Raw genomic sequence first — 21,648 nt, forward strand, 5'->3', positions numbered from 1 at the left:
TTCTGCTGCAACCTTACTGCCATTTTGGGTTTTCCTACATCCACTGAGTTTCTGATTTCAGTTGTCATATAAATATCAGGCAATGACCATCTCCAATAAGAGACAATCTACCCATTGCCTCTTGACAGTCAGTGGTGTTACCGTCACTGAATCCTCCACTATCAACATCCCGAGGTTTACCACTGGACTTGTAATATAAATACAATAGCTATAAGAGCAGGCCAGAGGCTGGGAATACTGCACCAAACAACTCAGAAACCTGACTCCCCAAAGCCTGGCCATCATCTACAAGCCACACGCTAAGAGAATGATGGAATACTCCCCACTTGCTTGAATGAATGCATCTGAAACAACATTGAAATTTGACACCACTTAGGACAAAGCAGTCTTCCTGATTGGCACAACATCCATAAGGATCCATTCCCTCAACTTCTTTCATTCGGTAGCAGCAGTATGTACTATCTGCAAGGTGCAGTGCAGAATTTGCCAAAGATCCTGTGTCAGCTGCTTCTGAACCCTCGACTATTTACATCTAGAAGGGCAAGGGCTGCAGATACATGGGAACGCCACCGCCTTCAAGTTCCCCAACAAGCTACTCTTAATCTTGACTTGGAAGTATGTTGCTGTTCTTTTACTGTTGCTGGATCAACATCTTGGAAATCTCTCCTTGACAGCACTGTGGGTCTACCGACAGCAGCTCCAGACTGCAGCAATTCAAGAAGGCAGATCTCCTCAAGGACAACTAGGATTGGCCAATAAATGGTAGCTCAACCAGTGAATTCCATGTCCCAGGATGAAATCTTTTTAAAAATTGTGTATGAAGGGAATGTACAGTGAAATTTAAAATTGCTGTATCAGTGCAATGTGTAACCTTGTAACTGGATGAAAGTGTAACTGCCAGAGTTTTGCGAGTTAGTTGTCTGCCTGAGGTAAATGTCATTTTGAGCCTATACTTGGAGCATTGGAGGCTGAGAAGTGACAAGGGAAGTGACATAGGGTAATTAGCCAAGGTCTTTTCTTCCCCCAGGGAAAGGGAATCCAAAACTAGAGGACATTATTTAAGATGAGGGGGGGAAAGATTTAAAAGGGACCCTGTGGGGGCAACTTGTTTACACAGGAAGGTGTGTGTATGGAATGAACTGCGAGAGGAACTGGTGGAGGTTGGTACAATTACAACACTTAAAAGACATCTAATGGGTACATGTATAGGAAGAGTTTTGAGGGATATGGGCCAAAAGCTGGCAAATGGGACTAGATCAATTTAGGATATCTGGTTAGCGGGAACAAGTTGGACCAAAGGGTCTGTTTCTGTGCTGTATAACTCTGACTGTATGGGCTGAAAGTGGAGGGAAGTTGGTGGTGGGGGGGGAGCATGGTAATGGGAATGCAGGAAATTCTTTCCTTTATTGAAAATGCCAATAAACCCTTGTATCTCTTTGACTCCAGGCGTGGCTCATCAGTGTTACCATGGTTTTATAAAAGCTGTTCAAGGAGGATACATTCAGTGGGAGAGCCGAACCTACCCCTATCCAGGGACTCCGATTACCCAACGCTTTTCACACAGTAAGTAGAATTTCCTGATGGTATTGTTTGGGCTAGTTAGTATGTTTATTAGCACAGTTACTGTACTGTATTGGTACAGCAGCCCTGTATGGGCTGTAACTGTAGTTTGCTAAAGCAGAAAACCCACAGGGACTGTGCTAATTTGCATGACTTGTTAAGTCATATTCTATTTTTAATATTGTGTTTTGGGGATTTATCATGAGCAGAGTGAAATATAGAGCACTGCTTACTGTGTTCTTCTACTTGTCAGTCTTTCTGTCCTCAAGCATTGGACTAGAAAAGTAAAGAAACCTTATTGCAATAGGATATTCGAGCTAGAGTGTTATTTGCAGTTTTGGTCACCTAACCCAAGGGAGGAGAATATATGTTTCTTGGAAGGACTGCAACAAAGTTCACTTAAGCTCAGTGAAGGTTGGGCTTAGCTAATTGTGATGTACAGGGCTTTGTTTTTACCCTCCTCTTCAATGTTCACATTCAGTAGAACAAGAGCACGGCTGATAAATAAAAACCCACTTTGTTCAGTCATCATTACTACTGATTGTTGAGCCAGTTTTTAATTAACAAGCCTTAACTTTTTCTTAGTGATCCTTATGCAGGAATATTTTCAAATCTGACCAGGATAACAGGACAATTCCTGTCCTCTATTTAGACCTCCACTGAACCACGTTTAAGGGATAGTACTATGGGCCCTGATATCTCAGTTTTGGTTCTTCTAATTAGTCTGTTCAGATAGGTTCTGACACATCTGGAGCAGGTGGGACTTGAACCTAGGTCTTCTAGCTCAGAGGTAGGGATGCTAGCCTTATGATGAAAGAGCTCCAGAATCTCACCTACAGCTTGAATTTGGTAGCAGTATCATTAACATTAGGCAAATTTACATCTCTGATTACAAAAATGGCCTCACTGCAGTTCTCACCTTGAAACTTTCAAGTCATATTTAATGAGTTTTGCTACCTTGAGAAGACAAAATATCCAACAGTAGTGTATTAAACCAGAATAGTGTTGCAATTCAGTTTTATTGTAGTGTAGCTCTTGGCCTCTGTACTCACATTCTCAAGTAAGGCTTTCTACTGTTCATCCCTTTAATTCCAGGTGCTTGTTACTATGATGCCAATCAGTCCATGTACGTCTTTGGGGGTTGTACTCAAAGCAGTTGTAATGCAGCATTTAATGACCTTTGGCGGCTTGACCTCAACAGCAAAGAATGGATCCGACCTCTGGCATCAGGTATGTCATAGAACAAAGATATGAAGTGTCAAAATACAACATTAATCAAAATAATAGAATCTGCCATCCTGCCAAAGGTATCAGATTGAAAGAGGAGAAAATGCTTGGAGTAGGTACGTTTCTTGATATTTGTTGCTCAATGATTGGTTCTAGTTCTAAGTTAATGCCCTGCAAGGCTGTGTTAATTCTTAACAGTGAACCATTACGCAAACAAAAGGTGTTAGTTAATAGTGCAATTGCAAAATAGATTCCACGATATTGCACCAATCTTCCTCAAAGGCCCAATGGAGAATGGAACAGACTGGATCCTTTTCAGCCACGCACAATGGAGCTGAACTCAGCCAGCAGTTCAAGTGCAACTATTTGTCTCAGCATCTCTTATGCTAGGGCTGTGAAAATTAACTAGAAGTCTTGATGCTAATCACTATTGATTGGAAATTGTGTGGTCACAGGTGAGAACAAATGGGATCATCTGTACTGCTTTCTACAGTTGAGTAGCATGCCATTAAAGCTCAAATGCAAAGATTGGGCACTGCTGAAAGACAGCTAGACCATGGAACCCATTCAGTAATATGTGTTGAGATGTTCAAGGGAATAAATAATAAAATTGACAAAAGAAGTATTACATATGAAACATTCACGTTATTGTGAATGCTTTTGTTTCACTGGGACTTAAACTGCATCAAAGCTCAGAGTGGCTGTTAGCCTATAATGAGGAATTCCAGATGGAATTCATCTCCTTATGAATTTTTCCAGCTGTGCCCTGAATTTCAAAATCAAAGCTATACTTATTGAGTATTTCCCACGTGTAGAAGGAGTGAACTATAAATCCTTAACACTGAAGACATCGAGAGCAGAATCAAGCTTTCTTCTTTGCATGCAGGAATAAGACTCTTTATAAAATTAAACAAGAATTAAAAAAAAAAGTTTGGAACATTTCTCCTGGTAATGTTAGTGTGCTCACCCTTTACAAAAATACAAAACTAATCATAATGGAAAGAACATTGCAGCATGTTGTTAGTTATATTGCTGTGCACATGAATTTTAAAAACCATTCTTGCACGTTTTCTTCCTCAGCAATTGTTCATGCTACAGTTCTGTGAATGTTGTGTGCCTTCTGGTAGCTTGCAAGTGACCATTCTGTATGTTTTGGCCTTGCTCATTGTTGGCAAGTTACTAAGCCATGTGGGTCAATCCTGTTCGTATCTGATGCTTGTGCACATGTTCTTTGATCGGAATTCACTGAAGGAAATTTAGAATGAGTGTAATGGTCACTTTTTCTTATCTTGTCCCAGCTATAGTGGATTGTTTGTAGCGCCATGGCTCAGCTGAAGAATGGAGGGCTAAAGCATTTTAGTGTGACTTGAGTTCCCAAACCAGTAGTTAAGAGTGCCCACTTGAGGGCTATGGGCATTGCTTGCTGGGAGACATTTATTACTTGTCCCTAGTTTCCCTTGAGAAGCTGGTTGTGAACTGCCTTCTTAAACCACTGCAGTTGATGAGCTGCAGGTAGACTGAGAGTACAGAAGAGGATGAATTCTAGGATTTTAACACAGCGACAGCGAAGGAATGATGATATACTTCCAAGTCAGGATGGTGGGTGGATTTGAGAGGAACTTGTAGGAATTGGCTTTCATGTATCTCATGCCCTTGTAATGAGTGTCTAAGAGGCCTTGGGAGAAAGCAATTACTAAAGTGTACAGTATCCTTGGCTTTATTAATTGTAGTATAGTGTGCAAGAGCAAGGAAATGATATTGAACTTGTATAAAAAGCGGGTTAGACCTGTATTGTGTACAGTTTTGGGCATTACATTATAGGAAGGATGTGAATCCATTGGAGTGAGTGCAGAAATAATTGAAAAATGGTTCCAGGAAAGAGAAATTTAAGTTATGAGGATAGATTGAATAAAGCGGAACTATTCTTGAGGAAAAAAGGCGAAGAGGAATTCTAATTGAGGTTTTTAAAATCATGAGAGAGCTCGATAAAGAAGATAAGGAGAAAATGTTCCCCTTGTTAACGGCTCAAGACCCAGAAAGCACAAGTTTAAATGATTTGCAAAAGAAGCAAGTGGAAGGTGACTTTTGTTCCCCACACAGAGAGTAGTTATGGTATGGACTGTTCTGTTTAGAAGTATGATGGAAGGAGGTTCAATTGAGGCATTCAAGAGGACGTAGAGTCATAGAGCTGTACAGCACGGAAACAGACCATTCGGTCCAACTCGTCCATGCCAAAGAGATATCCCAACCTAATCTAGTCCCACTTGCCAGCACCCAGCCCATATCCCTTCAAACACTTCCTATTCATATACCCATCCGGAAGCCTTTTAAATGTTGAAATTATACTAGCCTCCACCAATTCCTCTGGCAGCTCATTCCATAAATGCGCCACCCTCTGCGTGAAAACATTGCCCCTTAGGTCTCTCTTATATCTTTCCCCTCTCACCCTAAACCTCAGCCTTCTCCCCACCCCAGGGAAAAGGCTTTGTTTTCCTATCCATGTCCTTCATGGTTTTATAAACCTTTATAAGGCACCCCTCAGCCTTCGACACTCCAGGGAAAACAGTCCCAGCATACTCAACCTCTCCCTATCGCTCAAATCTTCCAACCTCGACAGCATCCTTGTAAATCTTTTCTGAACCCGAGGACATGAAATGAATAATTTAAATAGAAATAACATGCAAAGATTTGGCAGGAAAAGAGGGAGACTGGCAGTAGGTAATCATCTTCATTTGAAGAATTTGCAGGCACAAAAGGCCAAATGGTTTATTTTGTGGCATTATACTTTTTGACCCCAGAAGCAATGGATGAATGGGACTTGGTGCAAGTTAAGGTACAGGCAAAGGTGCTCTGTATGAGATTAATTTTATTAAGGAAGAGAAGGTGAGTTACTAGCTGGGAAGAAATTTGGTACAATTGACTAACTTGGAATAGGGAGAAAGTGAACCTAGAACTACCCTTGTCTTAATGATTTAACCTTCACTGAACTCTGTAACTTTCAAGAATGTCGTCTTTAGATAAATTGTGAATGGATTTAGGTGAACGTTGGATGACTTGAAAATTCATAAAATCTCTGATCATCAATTGAAATCTGTTATGCAGGAGAAAATCAGTCCCAGAATTATTCTTCAAACTGTTCGCTTGTGATTTTAAACTGTATATTTTGGTCCAGTATGAGTTGGTGATGCAACGTTCATGCAATGTTTGGGAGTCTGTCTTCAAAGGAAACTGAAGTGTTTGATATTTTTGAGAGATGACTGGAAGCATGAATCCAGAATTAAAGTGTTACAAGGGAGAGTTATAACATTAATATCTTTTTGTAAATTTTTCCTAAAATATCTCTTTCCTTAATGTGAACAAATGCTTTTTTACATGCTGAAACACATAAAAATGTAATCAGGTTAATTTAAATTGTGATTATAGAATGAGGATCAGAAATACAATATTTTGACATTACACTGACTTTTTCCCACTACAGTGCAATATCTAATGTGGAGCAGACTCTGACCAAAATCAGCACTTGCTAAGTCCTAAAAAGGATCTGAATGAATATCTAGTTAAGGATGGAATTAATGGTTCTGAGAGTAAATGTAGGCTTAAATGTCAAATACTGCAGGGAGTCAATGATTACAATCCTTTTGAAAGCGTGAAGATTTTACCAGGAATGTTGTTGCTGATAGTTTGAGAAATATAGATGCATGATTTATTTACTGAGGACAATGGGAGGCTAACAAAACATAGTATTTCGAGCCAATGTGACAAATATGTGGATCTGTGGGTAGTGGGTCAGGAGATGACGAGGACTGAATGTACTCCAGTTGATGTTTATCTAAGGCCCTTTAAAATTGAAGTGAGGTTTCTTTTACTCTTATACTGCCATCTTTTTAAGAGACTAAATATAATTTTTTTTACTTGCTGCTGTACCTATAGGCTATGTTTCTGTGATTTGTAAACTAGGACCCAGTCCCTCTCCTTTTAAATAAAAATATATTTTTCCTGCTTTGCTACCAAACTGGATAACTTTGCATTTCTCCATCTTGTTCATGCTCACACTTAACATATCTATTATATCCCTTTGCAGCCACTTTGTATCTTGCTATCAGCTTTCTTTCCTACCTAGCTTTGTATCCAAGATTACATACTTGGGAAATTTACAATTATCATGTTGTTGACAAACGTTATAAATCAATGTGGCTCATGCACTGATCCTTTCACAAGTTATGGCAGCCCAAGATGAAAATTAACCATTTATTCCTCCTGTTTGTAAACACATCTTCAATCCATGCTTAAATCTTACTCCAGTTGCATGAGTCCTTTTTTTTATAACAGCTTCTGGTGTAGCACCTTATTAAATACTTTTTGAAAATAAAGTCCACTGCTATCAATGGTGGACCCTTATTTATTCTTCAACTTAGACTCTGATAAAGCTGATCAAATTTTTTTTTTATTCTTGGGATTTGAGTGTCATAGCATTTGTGCCCATCTTTCATCCATTTTTAGAAGGTAATGAATGATCTTGAAGCACAGCAGTTCTGTAACCACACATCTTTTTCAACTTTTCTGCAATTTGATATGGCTGACTGACTGACTTGTTTGAATGTTTTTGAGAGCAGTTTGAAGTTGACCGTTGATAGGTATGGACCTGGAGTCATATGTATACCAGACAGAATGGCAGATTTTCTCCCTTGATGGGCATAATTGAACTAGATAGAATTTTAATAATAGCCTGCTAATTGTGTGACAGTCATTACTCAGACTAGTCTTTGATTTCAGATTAATTGAATTTAGATTCCCACAACTGTCATAATGGGATTTGAATAGATGTCTCTGGAGGATTTGTCCCACTGTCTTGGTTGGGAGTATGTTGCTATCCTTTCATAATTCTGTTATATGGACTATGTCTTGTTGTATTAGATTTTCCATTTGCCTTTGCCATATCCCTATTATTAGATTCTAGCATTTTCCTTTTATCAAACTGTGACCTAAGTTCCTTGGATTTCTCTCGCCCTCTTTAGGGATCAGTAATAGCCTGCAGTGGTGTTACATTTATTCTATGTTGTAATAGTTTTTTTTACCGCATTAATTTGGTTCTGTGGTGTACTTTCTCATATTTCATTCTGGATGTGAATTTGTACTGCATGGTTTGGATTCTATTTTGCATTGTAAACAAAATTACCTTAAATGATTTTAGACTTTGTTTTACCTTGAAATAATGCATTCATTTTAAAATTATGTTGCATTTCATGCTTTGAGTTTATTATTTTGTACTAATTTGAGTTATATTTTCTGAACGTTTTTAGTTTGATTTTGCTTTTGGATCGAACTCTTGAGTTGTAGTCTTTTGCATTCAGTATTCATCAGAAATATATTGGGTTTTATATACAACAGAATGATGGGTTTTGCATTATAAGGTTTTTAGTTTTTAGGGCTTAAAATGTGTTGCTGGAAAAGTGCAGCAGGTCAGGCAGCATAAAAGGAGAAGGCGAATCGACATTTTGGGCATAAGCCCTTCTTCAGGAATGAGGAGGGTGTGCCAAGCTGGTTAAGATAAAAGGTAGGGAGGAGGGACTTGGGGGAGGGGCACTGGGAATGCGATAGGTGGAAGGAGGTTAAGGTGAGGGTGATAGGCTGGAGAGGGGTGGGGGCGGAGAGGTCGGGAAGAAGATTGCAGCTCAAGAAGGCGGTGCTGAATCTGAGCGTTGGGACTGAGAAAAGGTGGGGGGAGGGGAAATGAGGAAGCTGGAGAAATCTGCATTCATCCCTTGTGGTTGGAGGGTTCCTAGGCAGAAGATGAGGTGCTCTTCCTCCAGGCGTTGTGTTGCCATGGTCTGGCAATGGAGGCGGCCAAGGACCTGCATGTCCTTGGCGGAGTTGGAGGGGGAATTAAAGTGTTCAGCCACGGGGCGGTTGGGTTGGTAGGTGTGGATCCCCAGCATCTGCAGTCCTCACTTTCTCCTTTTAGTTTTTAGGTTATGCTTTTTATGCCAACTTGTGTTCTACTATTTTGGGATTTACTTTGGATTTTTGGATATTTGTGCCATGCTGTGTTGGATTTAATGTTCCTTTTCTTATCCAAGTGCATTACACTTTTTATGGTGCATTGTATTGTTAGAATACTGTATGATATATTCATTTTTATTGACTTCCAGTTATACATTCTCACTACAAGTTTGAAATTTGATAAATGGAGCTTAAATAATTTGGGTGTTCCAATTTTTTTCTGTTAACTGTTTTGCACTTTTTAAGCTTATGAAAAGTCTTCACTTGACACTTTAATTTGGGAGTCAGTAAATAATGTTACTTGTTGCTGTACTCTCCTCATGTTCAGCAGGTTGCATGTTTTAACATCCATGGGATGTGAGTGTCACTGACAAGCGTAAGTATTGATACCCATTCCCATTCACCGTTGAGAAAGTTATGGTGAGGCACCATCTTAAATTGCTGCAGTCTATATGGTGTAGGTGAACCTTTGATGCTGAAAGGAAAGGAGTTCCACGCTTTTGACCCAGTGACAGTGAGGGAATGGCAGTTGTGGTCCAAGTCAGGGTGAGGTGTGACTTGGAAGCAAATTTTGCTGCTGGTGGTGTTCATGTGCCCTTGTTTTTTCTAGATATGTTTTTATGTTTGGAAGATACTGTGAAGGCATGTTCAGGGCTGTTTGATACAGAATTTTCTCAGGTAATGTATATCTTGTTTGTAAGGAAATTGTTGGTTCTACATGTTGCGATGGTAAATTGTCAGTTCAGATGTTAATGCAGATTTGCTTGAAATAGTCATGAGGTGACTTCTTGACCTGTGATTTAGGTCACTGTCCAAGGACCACTAGTTTTAACCATCATTGTGGCTAAAGTACATGGACAAATATGTTTCAAAATTCAGTTGCTGCTGCATGCATAACACAGGAAGGAGAGTTAACTGCTGCAATTGGAGGGTGTTCTTACATTTACTTTAAGGGGATTGAAATTCAAAAGAGATGTAATGCTTTCTGACATCATCCTTGAATGGCCTAACTTTATCCTAACAGTTTTCCCTGTGTTCTGGACTGTACGCCAAGAGGAAATAATTTCTTTCCTATCTACCCTATCAAATCCTTTAATCGTCTTAAACACTTTAATTAGATCACCCTTAATTGTCTATACTCAAGTGAATAGAAGCCCAGTCTACGAAACATAGTCTTGCTATTTGAGCCTTGTAGTCCTGGTACCATTCTATAAGTGTATGCTGAAACCCTTCCAAGGCCAGCATATTCTTTGTGAAGTGGGCAGAGCTCAATGTGGTACTGCAGATGGGGTCTAACCAGTGCTGTGTATAATCTGATTATTTTCATCCCTTTGTAATACAACCCTGTTCAGATGAAGGCCAACGTTGCATTAACCTTCTAAATTATTTTATTTGCACCTGTACACTGCCTTTTTACTTTTGTACTTGGACCTTCTTAGGTCTTAGTTACCCAACATTTAGAAAATTGTCTGATATTCTTTTAAATTTAAAGCGGTTGATTTCGGATCTATTCACATTGAACACTAGTTGCCATAGTTTTGTCCATTGTTCAAAAAGCTGCTCTTTTTAATCAGGAGTCATTCAATAGTGAAAAGAAGGAACAACTTAGCTGATATCCCCCATGGTCTGACGACAGCTGTAGTGTCAATAATTGTTATTCCTGTTAACATCATATTTGACAAAGAATAAAAATTGATTCAATAATTTTCTCTTTATTTTATTATTGAGGGAGCTGACTGTTATAAAGCTGAATGTGGTTTAATTTGTTTTTTCTTTATCTGCTTCCTTGACCTCTCCTGGACTCTTCAGAGCACGGATCTTTAATTCCTGTGAGGGAACAATAACACCAGGCCTTTGTTTTCCCTGATAAACTCGTGTTTTATTATGGCAGTGTGGGTTTGATCCATTTGCAAAGACCAGAAAGCCACTGTTTTGCATCTGTTGCCACCCCAAGCAGAGGTTTTTTTTGCATTTACAAGTGTGAACTTGGTTCTGTTCGGTTCCCCCATCCCTAACATCGCCCAGAAAAGAAAATGGTTTGACAATGAATCAGTCTATAAATCTGAGCTGAAATCAGAGTAGAACTTTCGTTAATCACAGTTTGCGTTTCTGAAAAAAAGTTTTAAAATTTAGCTTGTCTGGGAATGTCAGACGGAAGGGGCTATGTCATTTTTAAAATTACTTAAATCTTCTGGGAGTTGCTTACCTGTTTAAGAAATATTGTAAGAAAAACCTCTTCACTCGAAGTGCTTTAGCCCAAGACAAGTTTCTTGCTTCAAGAGAATGCAGATCAGGGCACTCTGCTGTCAGTCACTGAGCATTGATTTATTCACCAAACAACAACTGAGATCCAGTCTGTTGTCATGGCTGCCCATGTTTATTTAAAAGAATCCAACACTCCATTAAATATCCTTCTGTCTGTGTTTTAATGCTAGCTCTAGGATATAATTTAGATTCGTGTTTCAGTATTTGCAGAACAGCATCTTTATTGTGACATTGAGTCTTGAAAACTAGTGAAATTTTACATTAGTACGTCCTGATTTTCATTTTTTAGGTGTTGTTTACCTATGTGATCTTGCTAGTTTTGCTCCAAGATTTTCCCTGTGGTTTTGGTATGCTTTGTCTGCTTCTCAATGCTGTATATTAATGGGAGACAGTGGCACAGTGGGAATTTCAGTGGACAAAAATTTAAAGGCCCAGGTTCATCCTCTGGGGCCACAGGTTCAGATCCCGTTGAGCTACCTGCTGGAATTGAAATTCAATTCATAAATTTGGAGTAAACAGCTCGTCTCAGTAAAGGTGGCCGTGAAACTGACATTGATTTTCTAAAAATATGGTTCACTAATGTCTTTTAGGGAAGAAAAGCTATCATCCTTACCTGGGCTGGTCCACATTGACTTCAAATTGTCAGCAATGTGGTTGACTCATGACTGTGTTGGGAAATGGCCTGACCAAATCACTCAGTTAAAGAGACAATTAGCAATGGGTAAAGCTGGCCTTTGCCCACATGCCTTGTGAAATAAAAAAGAAATGGACTTCTTGTTGCAGACATGAGCCTGGAAGTGACAATGTTAGTAATTTGATTGAAACTATTCTAATTTTTTTTACTTCATCTATTGTCTTAAGGAGCTAATCTTATTCATTTGTATCTGGAAAAAAATTAAATATTTGCACAAAACCAAAGTACTGCAGGTCTGGAAATCTGAACTAAACACAGAAAATGCTGGAGAAACCAGTAGGTCTGGCAATATTTTTCATGAGAGAAACAATTAAAATCATCTTTGACCATATTGAACATGAAATGTCAACTTTGTTTCTCTCTTCACGTATACTGTCAGACTGGCTGAATTTTTCCAGCACTTTTTATTACCAAAAATATTTGTGTTGACACAAATATTGTATAATTTTACAGCAGAAGATAGGAATGAGATCATAGAACAATCCATAAGAGCGTTCAAATACATGTTCACTAAAAATTGTCATGGATGATTATTGGCAACCATGAGTATTCTTAATGAGAAAGTGCTGCATTACATCATTTTCCAACTTCATTAGCATCAACCTCATTTGAAATTCTGTACTCAATATTTGTCTGTAACAATGTAAGATTTATTTACATGCAGTCGTTGTGACTTACCACAGAAAGTTTTCAAACCATCCTATGTGTATTCTCAAGATATCAATGCAAATCTGTTGGTAAACCTCTGGTGCCTGAAACCATTCATTATTTGTGTGCAATGGGGAGGAAATTTGGACTGTGCTGCCACTCCCTTAAAATAGAATATCCATTTTAGAAATTCTTTGTTAAAATCGCTTGTAGTTTGTAAAACTGTCGTGATGCAATATACCTTAACTAGACTGTAATTTATAGTCAAGAAACTAATGGTTGTATCAAGTGCACGAGTAGGTCATGCTGATTGTAATTTGCATGTTAAGTGTGGACATTTTTTGGAAATCATATATGTGAGATATGATGGAAATATGAGGGGCTGTGTCATGTTTACAGGGTGCAAAATAGAAAGTAGCTTTTCAATCCAATTTTGAGTTGGTTTATCCAAAGATCATCCAGTTTATCACCTGGTCAACTTTTTGATTTACTCATAACTTTAACAAGTTATTTGTATGTGATCAATATACTTTAAGTTTTTTATAATTTGGGCTGGCAAATTGCTGGCAATGTTTATGTCAGTTGTGTGCTAGGCTTTATCAAGCAAGAGAGGACCCAACTACTTACCCCTCCTCTTCAAATGCCTATAATACCTTGTGGCAGGGGTTCCCATTAATCAGCAGCTTAACTTAACTGTGCATATCTTTGCCTCTTAAAGCACAAAGTATAGATGGGTACATCTGCAGCAACCCACATGAATCTCAGCACCAAGTAAAACAGTGCTACTATCCAGATTTGAGCTATCAGCTCGATTGATGCTTGGGTGCTGTACTTATTTTCTGCAGGATGCACTTCAGTAGCTCATCAAAATTACTTTGACAGCACATCTCATGCCTGCACCATCGAGCATCAAGAAGAGCAAGAGTTTTATTATAATGGGAGCACCATTATTTGCAAGTCCCAAAGCATTCTGACCTGAACATATGCCATTTGATCACTGTTGGTAGATCATAAACCTTGTATCCACAAGTACCATCATGGATTGCTAAAAAGACTGCAGAGTTCAATCCCACTATCTGTCTCGGGGTTGAACTGGGCATATCAGCAATGGTCCATTTAATTTCTGTACACTATATGCAGCCAGATTGTTGCACTGTACTGCCCTTAAAATTACACACTGATGTAGCTTAATGGGATTATTCTCTGCCAATGTCATCTACATCCAGGGAATGCATAAAAAGTATATTCAATTTAATCCATCTCAGTAATACAGACAGTGCTTCAGTAATCATGTAGAATAGAAAGTATTTTTGAAAGTTGCACAAGTCGTGTCAAACCTCACACAGATGGTGACTCTTTTTTTTAAATCAGCCTACATAGTGAGTATAAGCATGTTTTGCTATGGAGAATAAAGTAGCATAGATGATCTTGTTCTTAATCAATATTAGTGCACACTAGACTTCCAGATAGACTCATTGAGTAGGATCTTGCTGATATTTTTGCATTATTTCTGTACTCGCCTCGTCACAAGTGTTATTTGCTACTCAAGCTAGTTGTAATAAGTGCCACTTGGTCCTGGAATTAACTAGCTTAGGCCAGACATTGAACTTGAATTTCTCTTCATTAGCTATAAAGAGAGATTGGATAAACTTGGATTCCTGAAATAAATGTTTATGTAGGTTTGTTCAGATGTTTTACGTAGAAACATGATTTATTTTTCCCTCCCTACTATTGGCAGGTTCCTATCCTTCTCCAAAGGCTGGAGCTACATTAGTTGTGTACAAAGACCTTCTGGTGTTGTTTGGTGGCTGGACCAGGCCAAGCCCGTATCCTCTACATCAACCCGAGAGGTTTTTTGATGAAATACATACTTACTCACCCTCAAAAAACTGGTAAAGATTTCATTATTGTTTAAGATGCTAATCTATTAGTGAGGCACCTTAGAGCTGGAGCTTAATTAAACTACTTGTGTTACATATTGTTTTGAGTGACAACTTGTTTTACTGCTTTAGATGACTCTAGTAATCAGGTAACTACAGAAAAACCCTCTATCCTGTCTAATTTCAAGTTAGATCTACTTGTGTTATGGCACTGCTCCTTTCGACTTAGTTGACAATTTTTCTTCCTGCTTGCTTTTTAAAATCTATGTTGAAGCACACTTCTAAGCTGAGGAAACATTAAAGCTAAACACAAGTTTATGGTGTTTCCCTGAAGTAGAAATAAATTGATACACATCAGTGCAGCCGGTGAGTCTTTCTGGATGAACATAAATCAATATTGGCAAAAATGGAGCATCTCACGAGTGGAAAATTGAACAGGAGGTTTATTTTTGCCTTTGGTTCCAGGGTTACTTGATTGAAGTATAATTGGAAACTACATTATCCAGTGAGAGAAATTAGTAAGTTGAAATGGAGAAAGGCTTTTTGTTAGGGAGTCCATGACTTTATTTCAGTTTGGTTCCTTTTTCAGAAGCACCACTTCCAGTAACTACAAATTGATCTTGGGGACCAAATTATTAGTGTCGCTTCCCAAGAAGGAGATATTATATTTTAATCTGGCAGCTGGTCATTGTGAGTAAAAGAAGGATAATATACCTCAGTAGCTAAGTGTTGCATCTTCCGTCTTCCAACGATGGGACAGCTTTGGGTCATTTATCAAGAAGGTCAGCCACCTTCCAGTTGTTTTAATAAGTGGCTATTCTTCATGTGTCAGGCTGAATGGTAAATATTACCACACTGGGTTCTGGAGTTCACAAGAAACCAGAAGTTAATCAACAATTAACACCAGGGTTCGCTTAATGTATGGAACTAAACAGATTTTCTTACTAGCCTGGGTGTACTTAATGTTCTGGTATCCCTGGTTGAAATCAACTGGAGAAAATTGCTTTTAATATCCCCTTCCTGGCGTTTTGGATAATGCCTGAACATGTGGTTGGTTTATGAACATTTTCTGTTCAGTAAATGTCTTCTCTCTGTCTCTAGGTGGAACTGTATTGTAACAACTCATGGACCTCCTCCAATGGCTGGCCATTCATCCTCTGTAATTGGAGATAAAATGATTGTGTTTGGAGGATCATTAGGATCTCGACAAATGTATGTATATTTAGAGAATTTGAGTAGAATTAGAAACTATTCAGTGCTGAGGTTTTGCAATGAGATCAGTATTTAAATTGGCCCACCCTTTAAATGTGTCTCTTCTCGTTCTTGGGGGTATTTTGGGGTCAATTTTGAGGACACCTACAATGGGTTATCTAGTTTGCGTTCTGTGCATGTTGTTCCTTGATTTACAACAAAATGACTGCCAGAATTTTCCAAGAGCTGAGTGACGTGATGCACCTGATTTTTGATCGCCACACACTTCTCTGTGGAGTTGCTGGGCTTCAGTCCCAATGGCATCACTCGGCTTGGATTGCCATTGTGTGAGGAACCTCAAGTATAATTGGTATCCAAGAGCTGCGTATGAAGCATAAAATCATCAAAACATCAGCTGTTGAGAAGCCTTTTGCACGGCTAGGATTTCTGGTGAGCTTTCACAAGTTAATTTGTGCTGAGAGATCTGTTATCAACTTAAATTAATATAACTCAAGTGACCAGCTATCTCATTAATTAGAAATTGTGGCTGTAGGTGAAATCCGGGTTAAGGTTAAAGGCACTTGCCGCCTCTCAGTACATTTTCTTGTTGATTAGGTTCAGTTCAAATGCATTCTGTGATCACTTTTGTGTTATCTTGAAATTGTGCAGTAAACTGTGGATCATCAAAGCATTATACATTGTGCACATTCTTTACAGTTTAAACTTCAATGAACTTGTTCATTGTTCTATTAATCTTTTTCTGTTTCATTATTATTTCAATTCTTCTTTGCTTCTATTAACTTAGTCATTTGATTCAATTATTTTTTGTTCTTCCTCTCTTCATCTTTGTATTATCTGCTAACCTTTTTGTATTTCTGCCCTGCCCTGTGCTGTTATAATAATTCAGGAGTAACGAGGTCTGGATCCTGGACATGGAACAATGGGCCTGGTCCAAGCCAGTGACGTCAGGTAGCATGCCCCATCCAAGAGGTGGGCAGTCCCAGGTAAGAGGAAGAGAGGGGCCCATTGGTGATATGCGTCTTTGAGTCATACACATCTACAGCACGGAAACAGACCCTTCGGTCCAACTCATCCATGCCGATCAGATATCCCAGTCTAATCTAGTCCTATTTGCCAGCCCATATCCCTCTAAGCGCAAAGTGGGTACTGCAGATGCTGGAGATTAGAATCAAGATTAGAGTAGTGCTGGAAAAACACAGCAGGTCAGGCAGCATTCAAGGAGCAGGAAAATCAATGTTTTGGGCAAAAGCCCTTCCTGCTGCTGACCTACTGTGCTTTTCCAGCACTACCTTAATTTTGACTATATCCCTCTAAACTCTTCCTATTCATATACCCATCCAGATGCCCTTTAAATGTTGCAATTGTACTAGCCACCACACTTCTACTGGCAGCTCATTCCATACATGCACCACCCTCTGTGTGAAAAAGTTGCCCAATAGGTCTCTTTTTATTTCTTTCCCCTCCCACCCTAAACCCATACCCTCCAGTTCTGGACCCCCTTACCCCCTACCCCTCACCCCACACCTCAGGGAAAATACTTTGTCTATTTATCCTATATTTATCCTATCCATGCCCCACATGATTTTATAAACCTCTGGCAACATCCTTGTAAATCTTTTCTGAACCTTTTCAAGTTTCACAACATCCTTCTGATAGGAAGGAGACCAGAACTGCATGCAATATTTCAAAGGTGGCCTAACCAACATCCTGTACAGCTGCAACATGATCTCCCAACTCCTATACTCAATAAAGGAATGCATATGAAACACCGCCTTCACTATCCTAGCTACCTGCGACTCGACTTTCAAGGAGCTACGAACCTGCACTCCAAGGTCTCTTCGTTCAACAACACTCTCTAGGACCTTACCATTAAGAAGAGAAAACAAAGCCATGTTGACTATCCCTAATCGGTCCTTACCTTTCCAAATACATGTAAATCCTGTTCGTCAGGATTCCCTCCAGCAACATGTCCACCACTTACGTCAGGCTCTCTGGTCTATAGTTCCCTGGCTTGTCCTTACCACTTTTCTTAAACAGTGGCACCACGTGAGCCAACCTCCAGTCTTCTGGCACCTCACCTGTGACGAGCGATGATACAAATATCCCAGCAAGGGGCCCAGCAATCACTTCTCTAGCTTCTAACAGAGTTCTAGGATACACCTGATCAGGTCGTGGGATTTATCGACCTTTATGCGTTTCAAGACATTCAGTACTTCCTTCTCTGTAATCTGAACATTTTTCAAGATGTGACCATGTATTTCCCTTAATTCCATATCTTCCATGTCCTTCTCCACAGTAAACACTGATGTAAAATACTTGTTTAGTATCCCTCCTATCTCCTGCGGCTCCATGCATAGGTTGCCTTGCTGATCTTTGAGGGTCTCTATTCTCTCCCTAGTTACCTTTTTGTCCTTGATATATTTGTAAAAACCCTTGGATTCTCCTTAACCCTATTTGCTAAAGCTATCTCATGTCCCCTTTTTGCCCTCCTGATTTCCCTCTTAAGTATGCTCCTACTGCATTTATACTCTTCTTAGGATTCTCTCGATCTGTCCTGTCTATACCTGACATATGCTTCCTTCTTTTTCTTAACCAAACCCTCAATTTCTCTAGTTATCCAGCATTTCCTACACCTGGCAGCCTTTCCTTTCACCCTAGCAGGAATATACTGTCTCTGGGCTCTCATTATCTAATTTCTGAAGACTTCCCATTTTCCAGCCATCCCTTTACCAACGAACATCTGAGCCCAATCAGCTTTTGAAAGTTCTTGCCTAATACCATCAAAATTAGCCTTCCTCCAATTTAGACCTTCAACTTTTATATCTGCTGTATCCTTTTCCATCACTAAGTTAAAACTCATAGAATTATGGTCACTGGTCCCAAAGTGTACCCCACTGACACCTCATTCACCTGCCTTGCCTTATTTCCCAAGAGTAGGTCAAGTTTTGCACCTTCTCTAGTAGGTACATCCACATACTGAATAAGAACATTTTCTTCTACACACTTAACAAATTTGTCTCCATCTAAATCTTTAACACTATGGTTGTTTAGTGTGTGCTGCTTCTTTTTGTTAATGCTCTGACAAGTGTGCATTTGAGATGTGATCTTTATTGGTGTCATTCTACATCAAATTTCTGTAATTGATAGGATATCCAGTTTTCTGAGGTTAAACATTTATCCAGCCAAAGGAGCTGTTTTATCTGGGTGCTGTATATCTAGGTTTATCTTTTATCCCAAGATATGGAGTACCGTCCTGTTTAGTTGTAAGATATTACTTTATCATCAGTCATGCAAGCTATAAGTTTTTACCCATGATGGCATGGCAAAAAATTTAAAGTATAGATGTATATATAAGACATGAGATGGCATTGTGAATCTACATGATATAATAGGGTGATTAAATGCTTATTCAGTCATATGGTATCAATTTAACAAGTTCTAAAATGACATGACCCACAGCCTACTTTCACTTCGTTCCATTTCAGTAAGAACATCAGAAACATATTTGTTCTTTGTGGCACTTCATTGCTTAATTTTGTTTCATTTATAGTTTTGTTTTAACTTTATTCCCTTATATTTACTTTTCTTCTACGCATTACCCTATCTCCTTTTTGCAACCTTACTTTTGATTCTCTTGTTCTTCCATGCCTCTTATTTTCTCACCCATATCGAATTATAGTCATTTTAAGGAACAGAATTATGTGTGCTAGTAATGTGCAGGTGATGGCATGCATGTTTGGTATGTCACATCTTGTCTCCTCTTAAAAAAAAATTGAGTACCAATTATCATTATTTTGAGATGTTATTGATAAATGGATTGATGATTGTTATCTCTCCTCACCTTGGCCATCCCAGTAAAGCAGACACCGTTTAATATTAGGGAGTGTCAGTTTTGGCTCAGTGGCAACATTCTCATCTCTGAGCCAGAATGTTATGGATTCAAGTCAAGTGTGTGATGCTGGAAAAGCACAGCTGGTCAGGCAGCATCTGAGGAGCGGGAGAATCAATGTTTCATGTTTCAAGCTTAAGCTCTCAAAACGTCAATTCTCTTGCTCCTCGAATGCTGCCTGAGCAGCTGTGCTTTTCCAGCATCACACTCTTGACTCTGATCTCCAGCATCTGCAGTCCTCACTTACTCCTGTTATGGATGTAAGTCTCATCTTGAGACTTGAATACAAAGTTTATGCTGTTACTTTGCTGCCATAATGAAGGAGGGCTGCATTCTAAAACATTCTGCTTTTTTGGGTGAGGTGCTATCCTGGCCAATATTTTCCTTCATCAGAAGTTGCTGAAGCAAAATATCAAGTCATTGCGTTGTGTGATCTTGTTGTGCACCATAATTTGCTTCTTTCCCTACATTACAAAGTGACACATTTTGTAGAGATTTAAAATGGCTGCAGAGCACTTTGAAATATTCTGTGATTTTGAAAGACAACGTGAATTACAAATTGTTTCCCATGATTTTAAATGTATATGACAAATATTCTGTGCTTAGATCTCGGCAACGTAAGAGAACTTTAATGCAAGATGTACAATAGGAATATACAAACTTGGAGTGGGAGTAGGTCGCACTGCAGCTTGAGCCTCCTCTGCCATTCAGTAAGGTTTCCTTCTCCATATTGTCATCTACCCCCAAATAATCTTTCGTCCAACTTGCCTATCAAGAACCTATCACCTCTATCTTATAAATATAAAAAGATTCTACTTCTAACACCTTTTGAAGAGAAAACCTGTCTTCCCAACTTTGTTTTAAATGGTGACCTCTTATTTTTAAACAGTGATCCCTAGTTCTACGTTCTGTCTCAAGAATAAACCCTTTCCACATATACCCATTAAGATGCCTCAGAATCGTGTACATTTAAATTAAGTTTCCTCTTACTCTTCTAAACTCCAGCAGATCTACGTGTGTCCTTTGCAACCTTTCCTCGTAAAACAATTTGCCCATTCCAGGTATTAGTCAATGTAGTCTTCTCCAAACTGCTTCTGATCTATTTGCATCCTACCTTAAATGTGCAGATTGATACTGTGTACAGTCCTCCAGATGTGGTCTCACCAATGTCCTGTATGACTGAAGCACAACCTCCTTACATTTATATTCAACACCCCTCACAATAAAATACAACATTGTTACCTTTCCTAATTACTTGCTGTGCCTGCTTTTACTATTCATGTGTTAGGATACCTAGGTCCCAGTGTATCTCAAGAGTTCTACAATCTCCTACAGTTTAGATATGCTTTTTTAAAACATTCTCCTTGGCAAAATGGGCACATTTTCCCTTATGTTCCATTTGCCACCTACATGACCTATTTATGACTCTTTGTAGTCTTCTTTGTCTTTATAACTCATTTTCTTACCTATCTTTGTGTAATTACCAAATTTAGCAAGCATATATTTAGTCCTTTCATCTTAGCTATTTATAAAAATTGTAAAATATTGAAGCTCTAGCACTGATCCCTGCAGCATACCATTTGTCACATCTTGCCAGTCAGAATTTGATGTATTTATACCTATATTTGCTGTTAGCTAGCCAGTCATCTATCCATGCCAATGTGGTACCCTTTTTAAGGAGTGATCTTTGATGTGGTACTTTATTAAATGCCTGCTGGAATTACAAGTGCAGGACTTGCATAGGTTCATTTTGATCCACAGCAGGTGTTACTTAAAAGAGGACCAAAAAAGGTCAAACGTGATTTTCCTTTGCCTGATTACCTTGAATTTTTCAAAATGCGCTTCTATAACGTCTTTAATATTTTCCCTTTGACAGATATTAAGTGGCTTGGAGTTTGCTGCTTTCTCTCTCTATTGTGAATGAAGTTACATTCACTATATTTCAATCTAGTGGAACCGTCCCCAAGTTTAGGGAATTTGAATAAGTTAGAACCGATGCATCAATTATCTCACTCGCCTCTCTTACTACTCGAGGAGGAAGTCCATCAGAATCTAGGGGCTTGTCAAACTGCTCAACAGTTTGCTCAGTACCACTTCCCTGATGTTTGGAGTTTTCTTGAGTTCCTTCTTCTCTTCCATTACTGCTTAACAGCTAATTTTGGAATGTTACTTGTATCCTATATAGTGAAGATAAATACAAAACACCTGTTCAATTCATCTGACATCTTCTATTCTCCACATTTTCTGTCAGACTGATGCTCACTAAGTTAAAA

General features: G+C 38.9%; 1 protein-coding gene across 2 annotated transcripts in view; it reads left to right on the forward strand.

The window, feature by feature from the left end:
- fbxo42 (F-box protein 42) overlaps positions 1–21,648 on the forward strand; it is a 47,894-nt gene that overhangs the window by 13,986 nt on the left and 12,260 nt on the right. For both annotated transcript variants that reach the window (XM_072586545.1, XM_072586544.1), the window contains exons 3-7: positions 1,447–1,563; positions 2,656–2,790; positions 14,133–14,286; positions 15,376–15,486; positions 16,373–16,469. In XM_072586545.1, coding sequence (XP_072442646.1) covers positions 1,447–1,563; positions 2,656–2,790; positions 14,133–14,286; positions 15,376–15,486; positions 16,373–16,469 — 614 coding nt within the window. The remainder of the gene's footprint in view (positions 1–1,446; positions 1,564–2,655; positions 2,791–14,132; positions 14,287–15,375; positions 15,487–16,372; positions 16,470–21,648) is intronic.

This window comes from Chiloscyllium punctatum, chromosome 16 (genome assembly GCF_047496795.1).
Source record: "Chiloscyllium punctatum isolate Juve2018m chromosome 16, sChiPun1.3, whole genome shotgun sequence".
Taxonomy (NCBI): domain Eukaryota; kingdom Metazoa; phylum Chordata; class Chondrichthyes; order Orectolobiformes; family Hemiscylliidae; genus Chiloscyllium; species Chiloscyllium punctatum.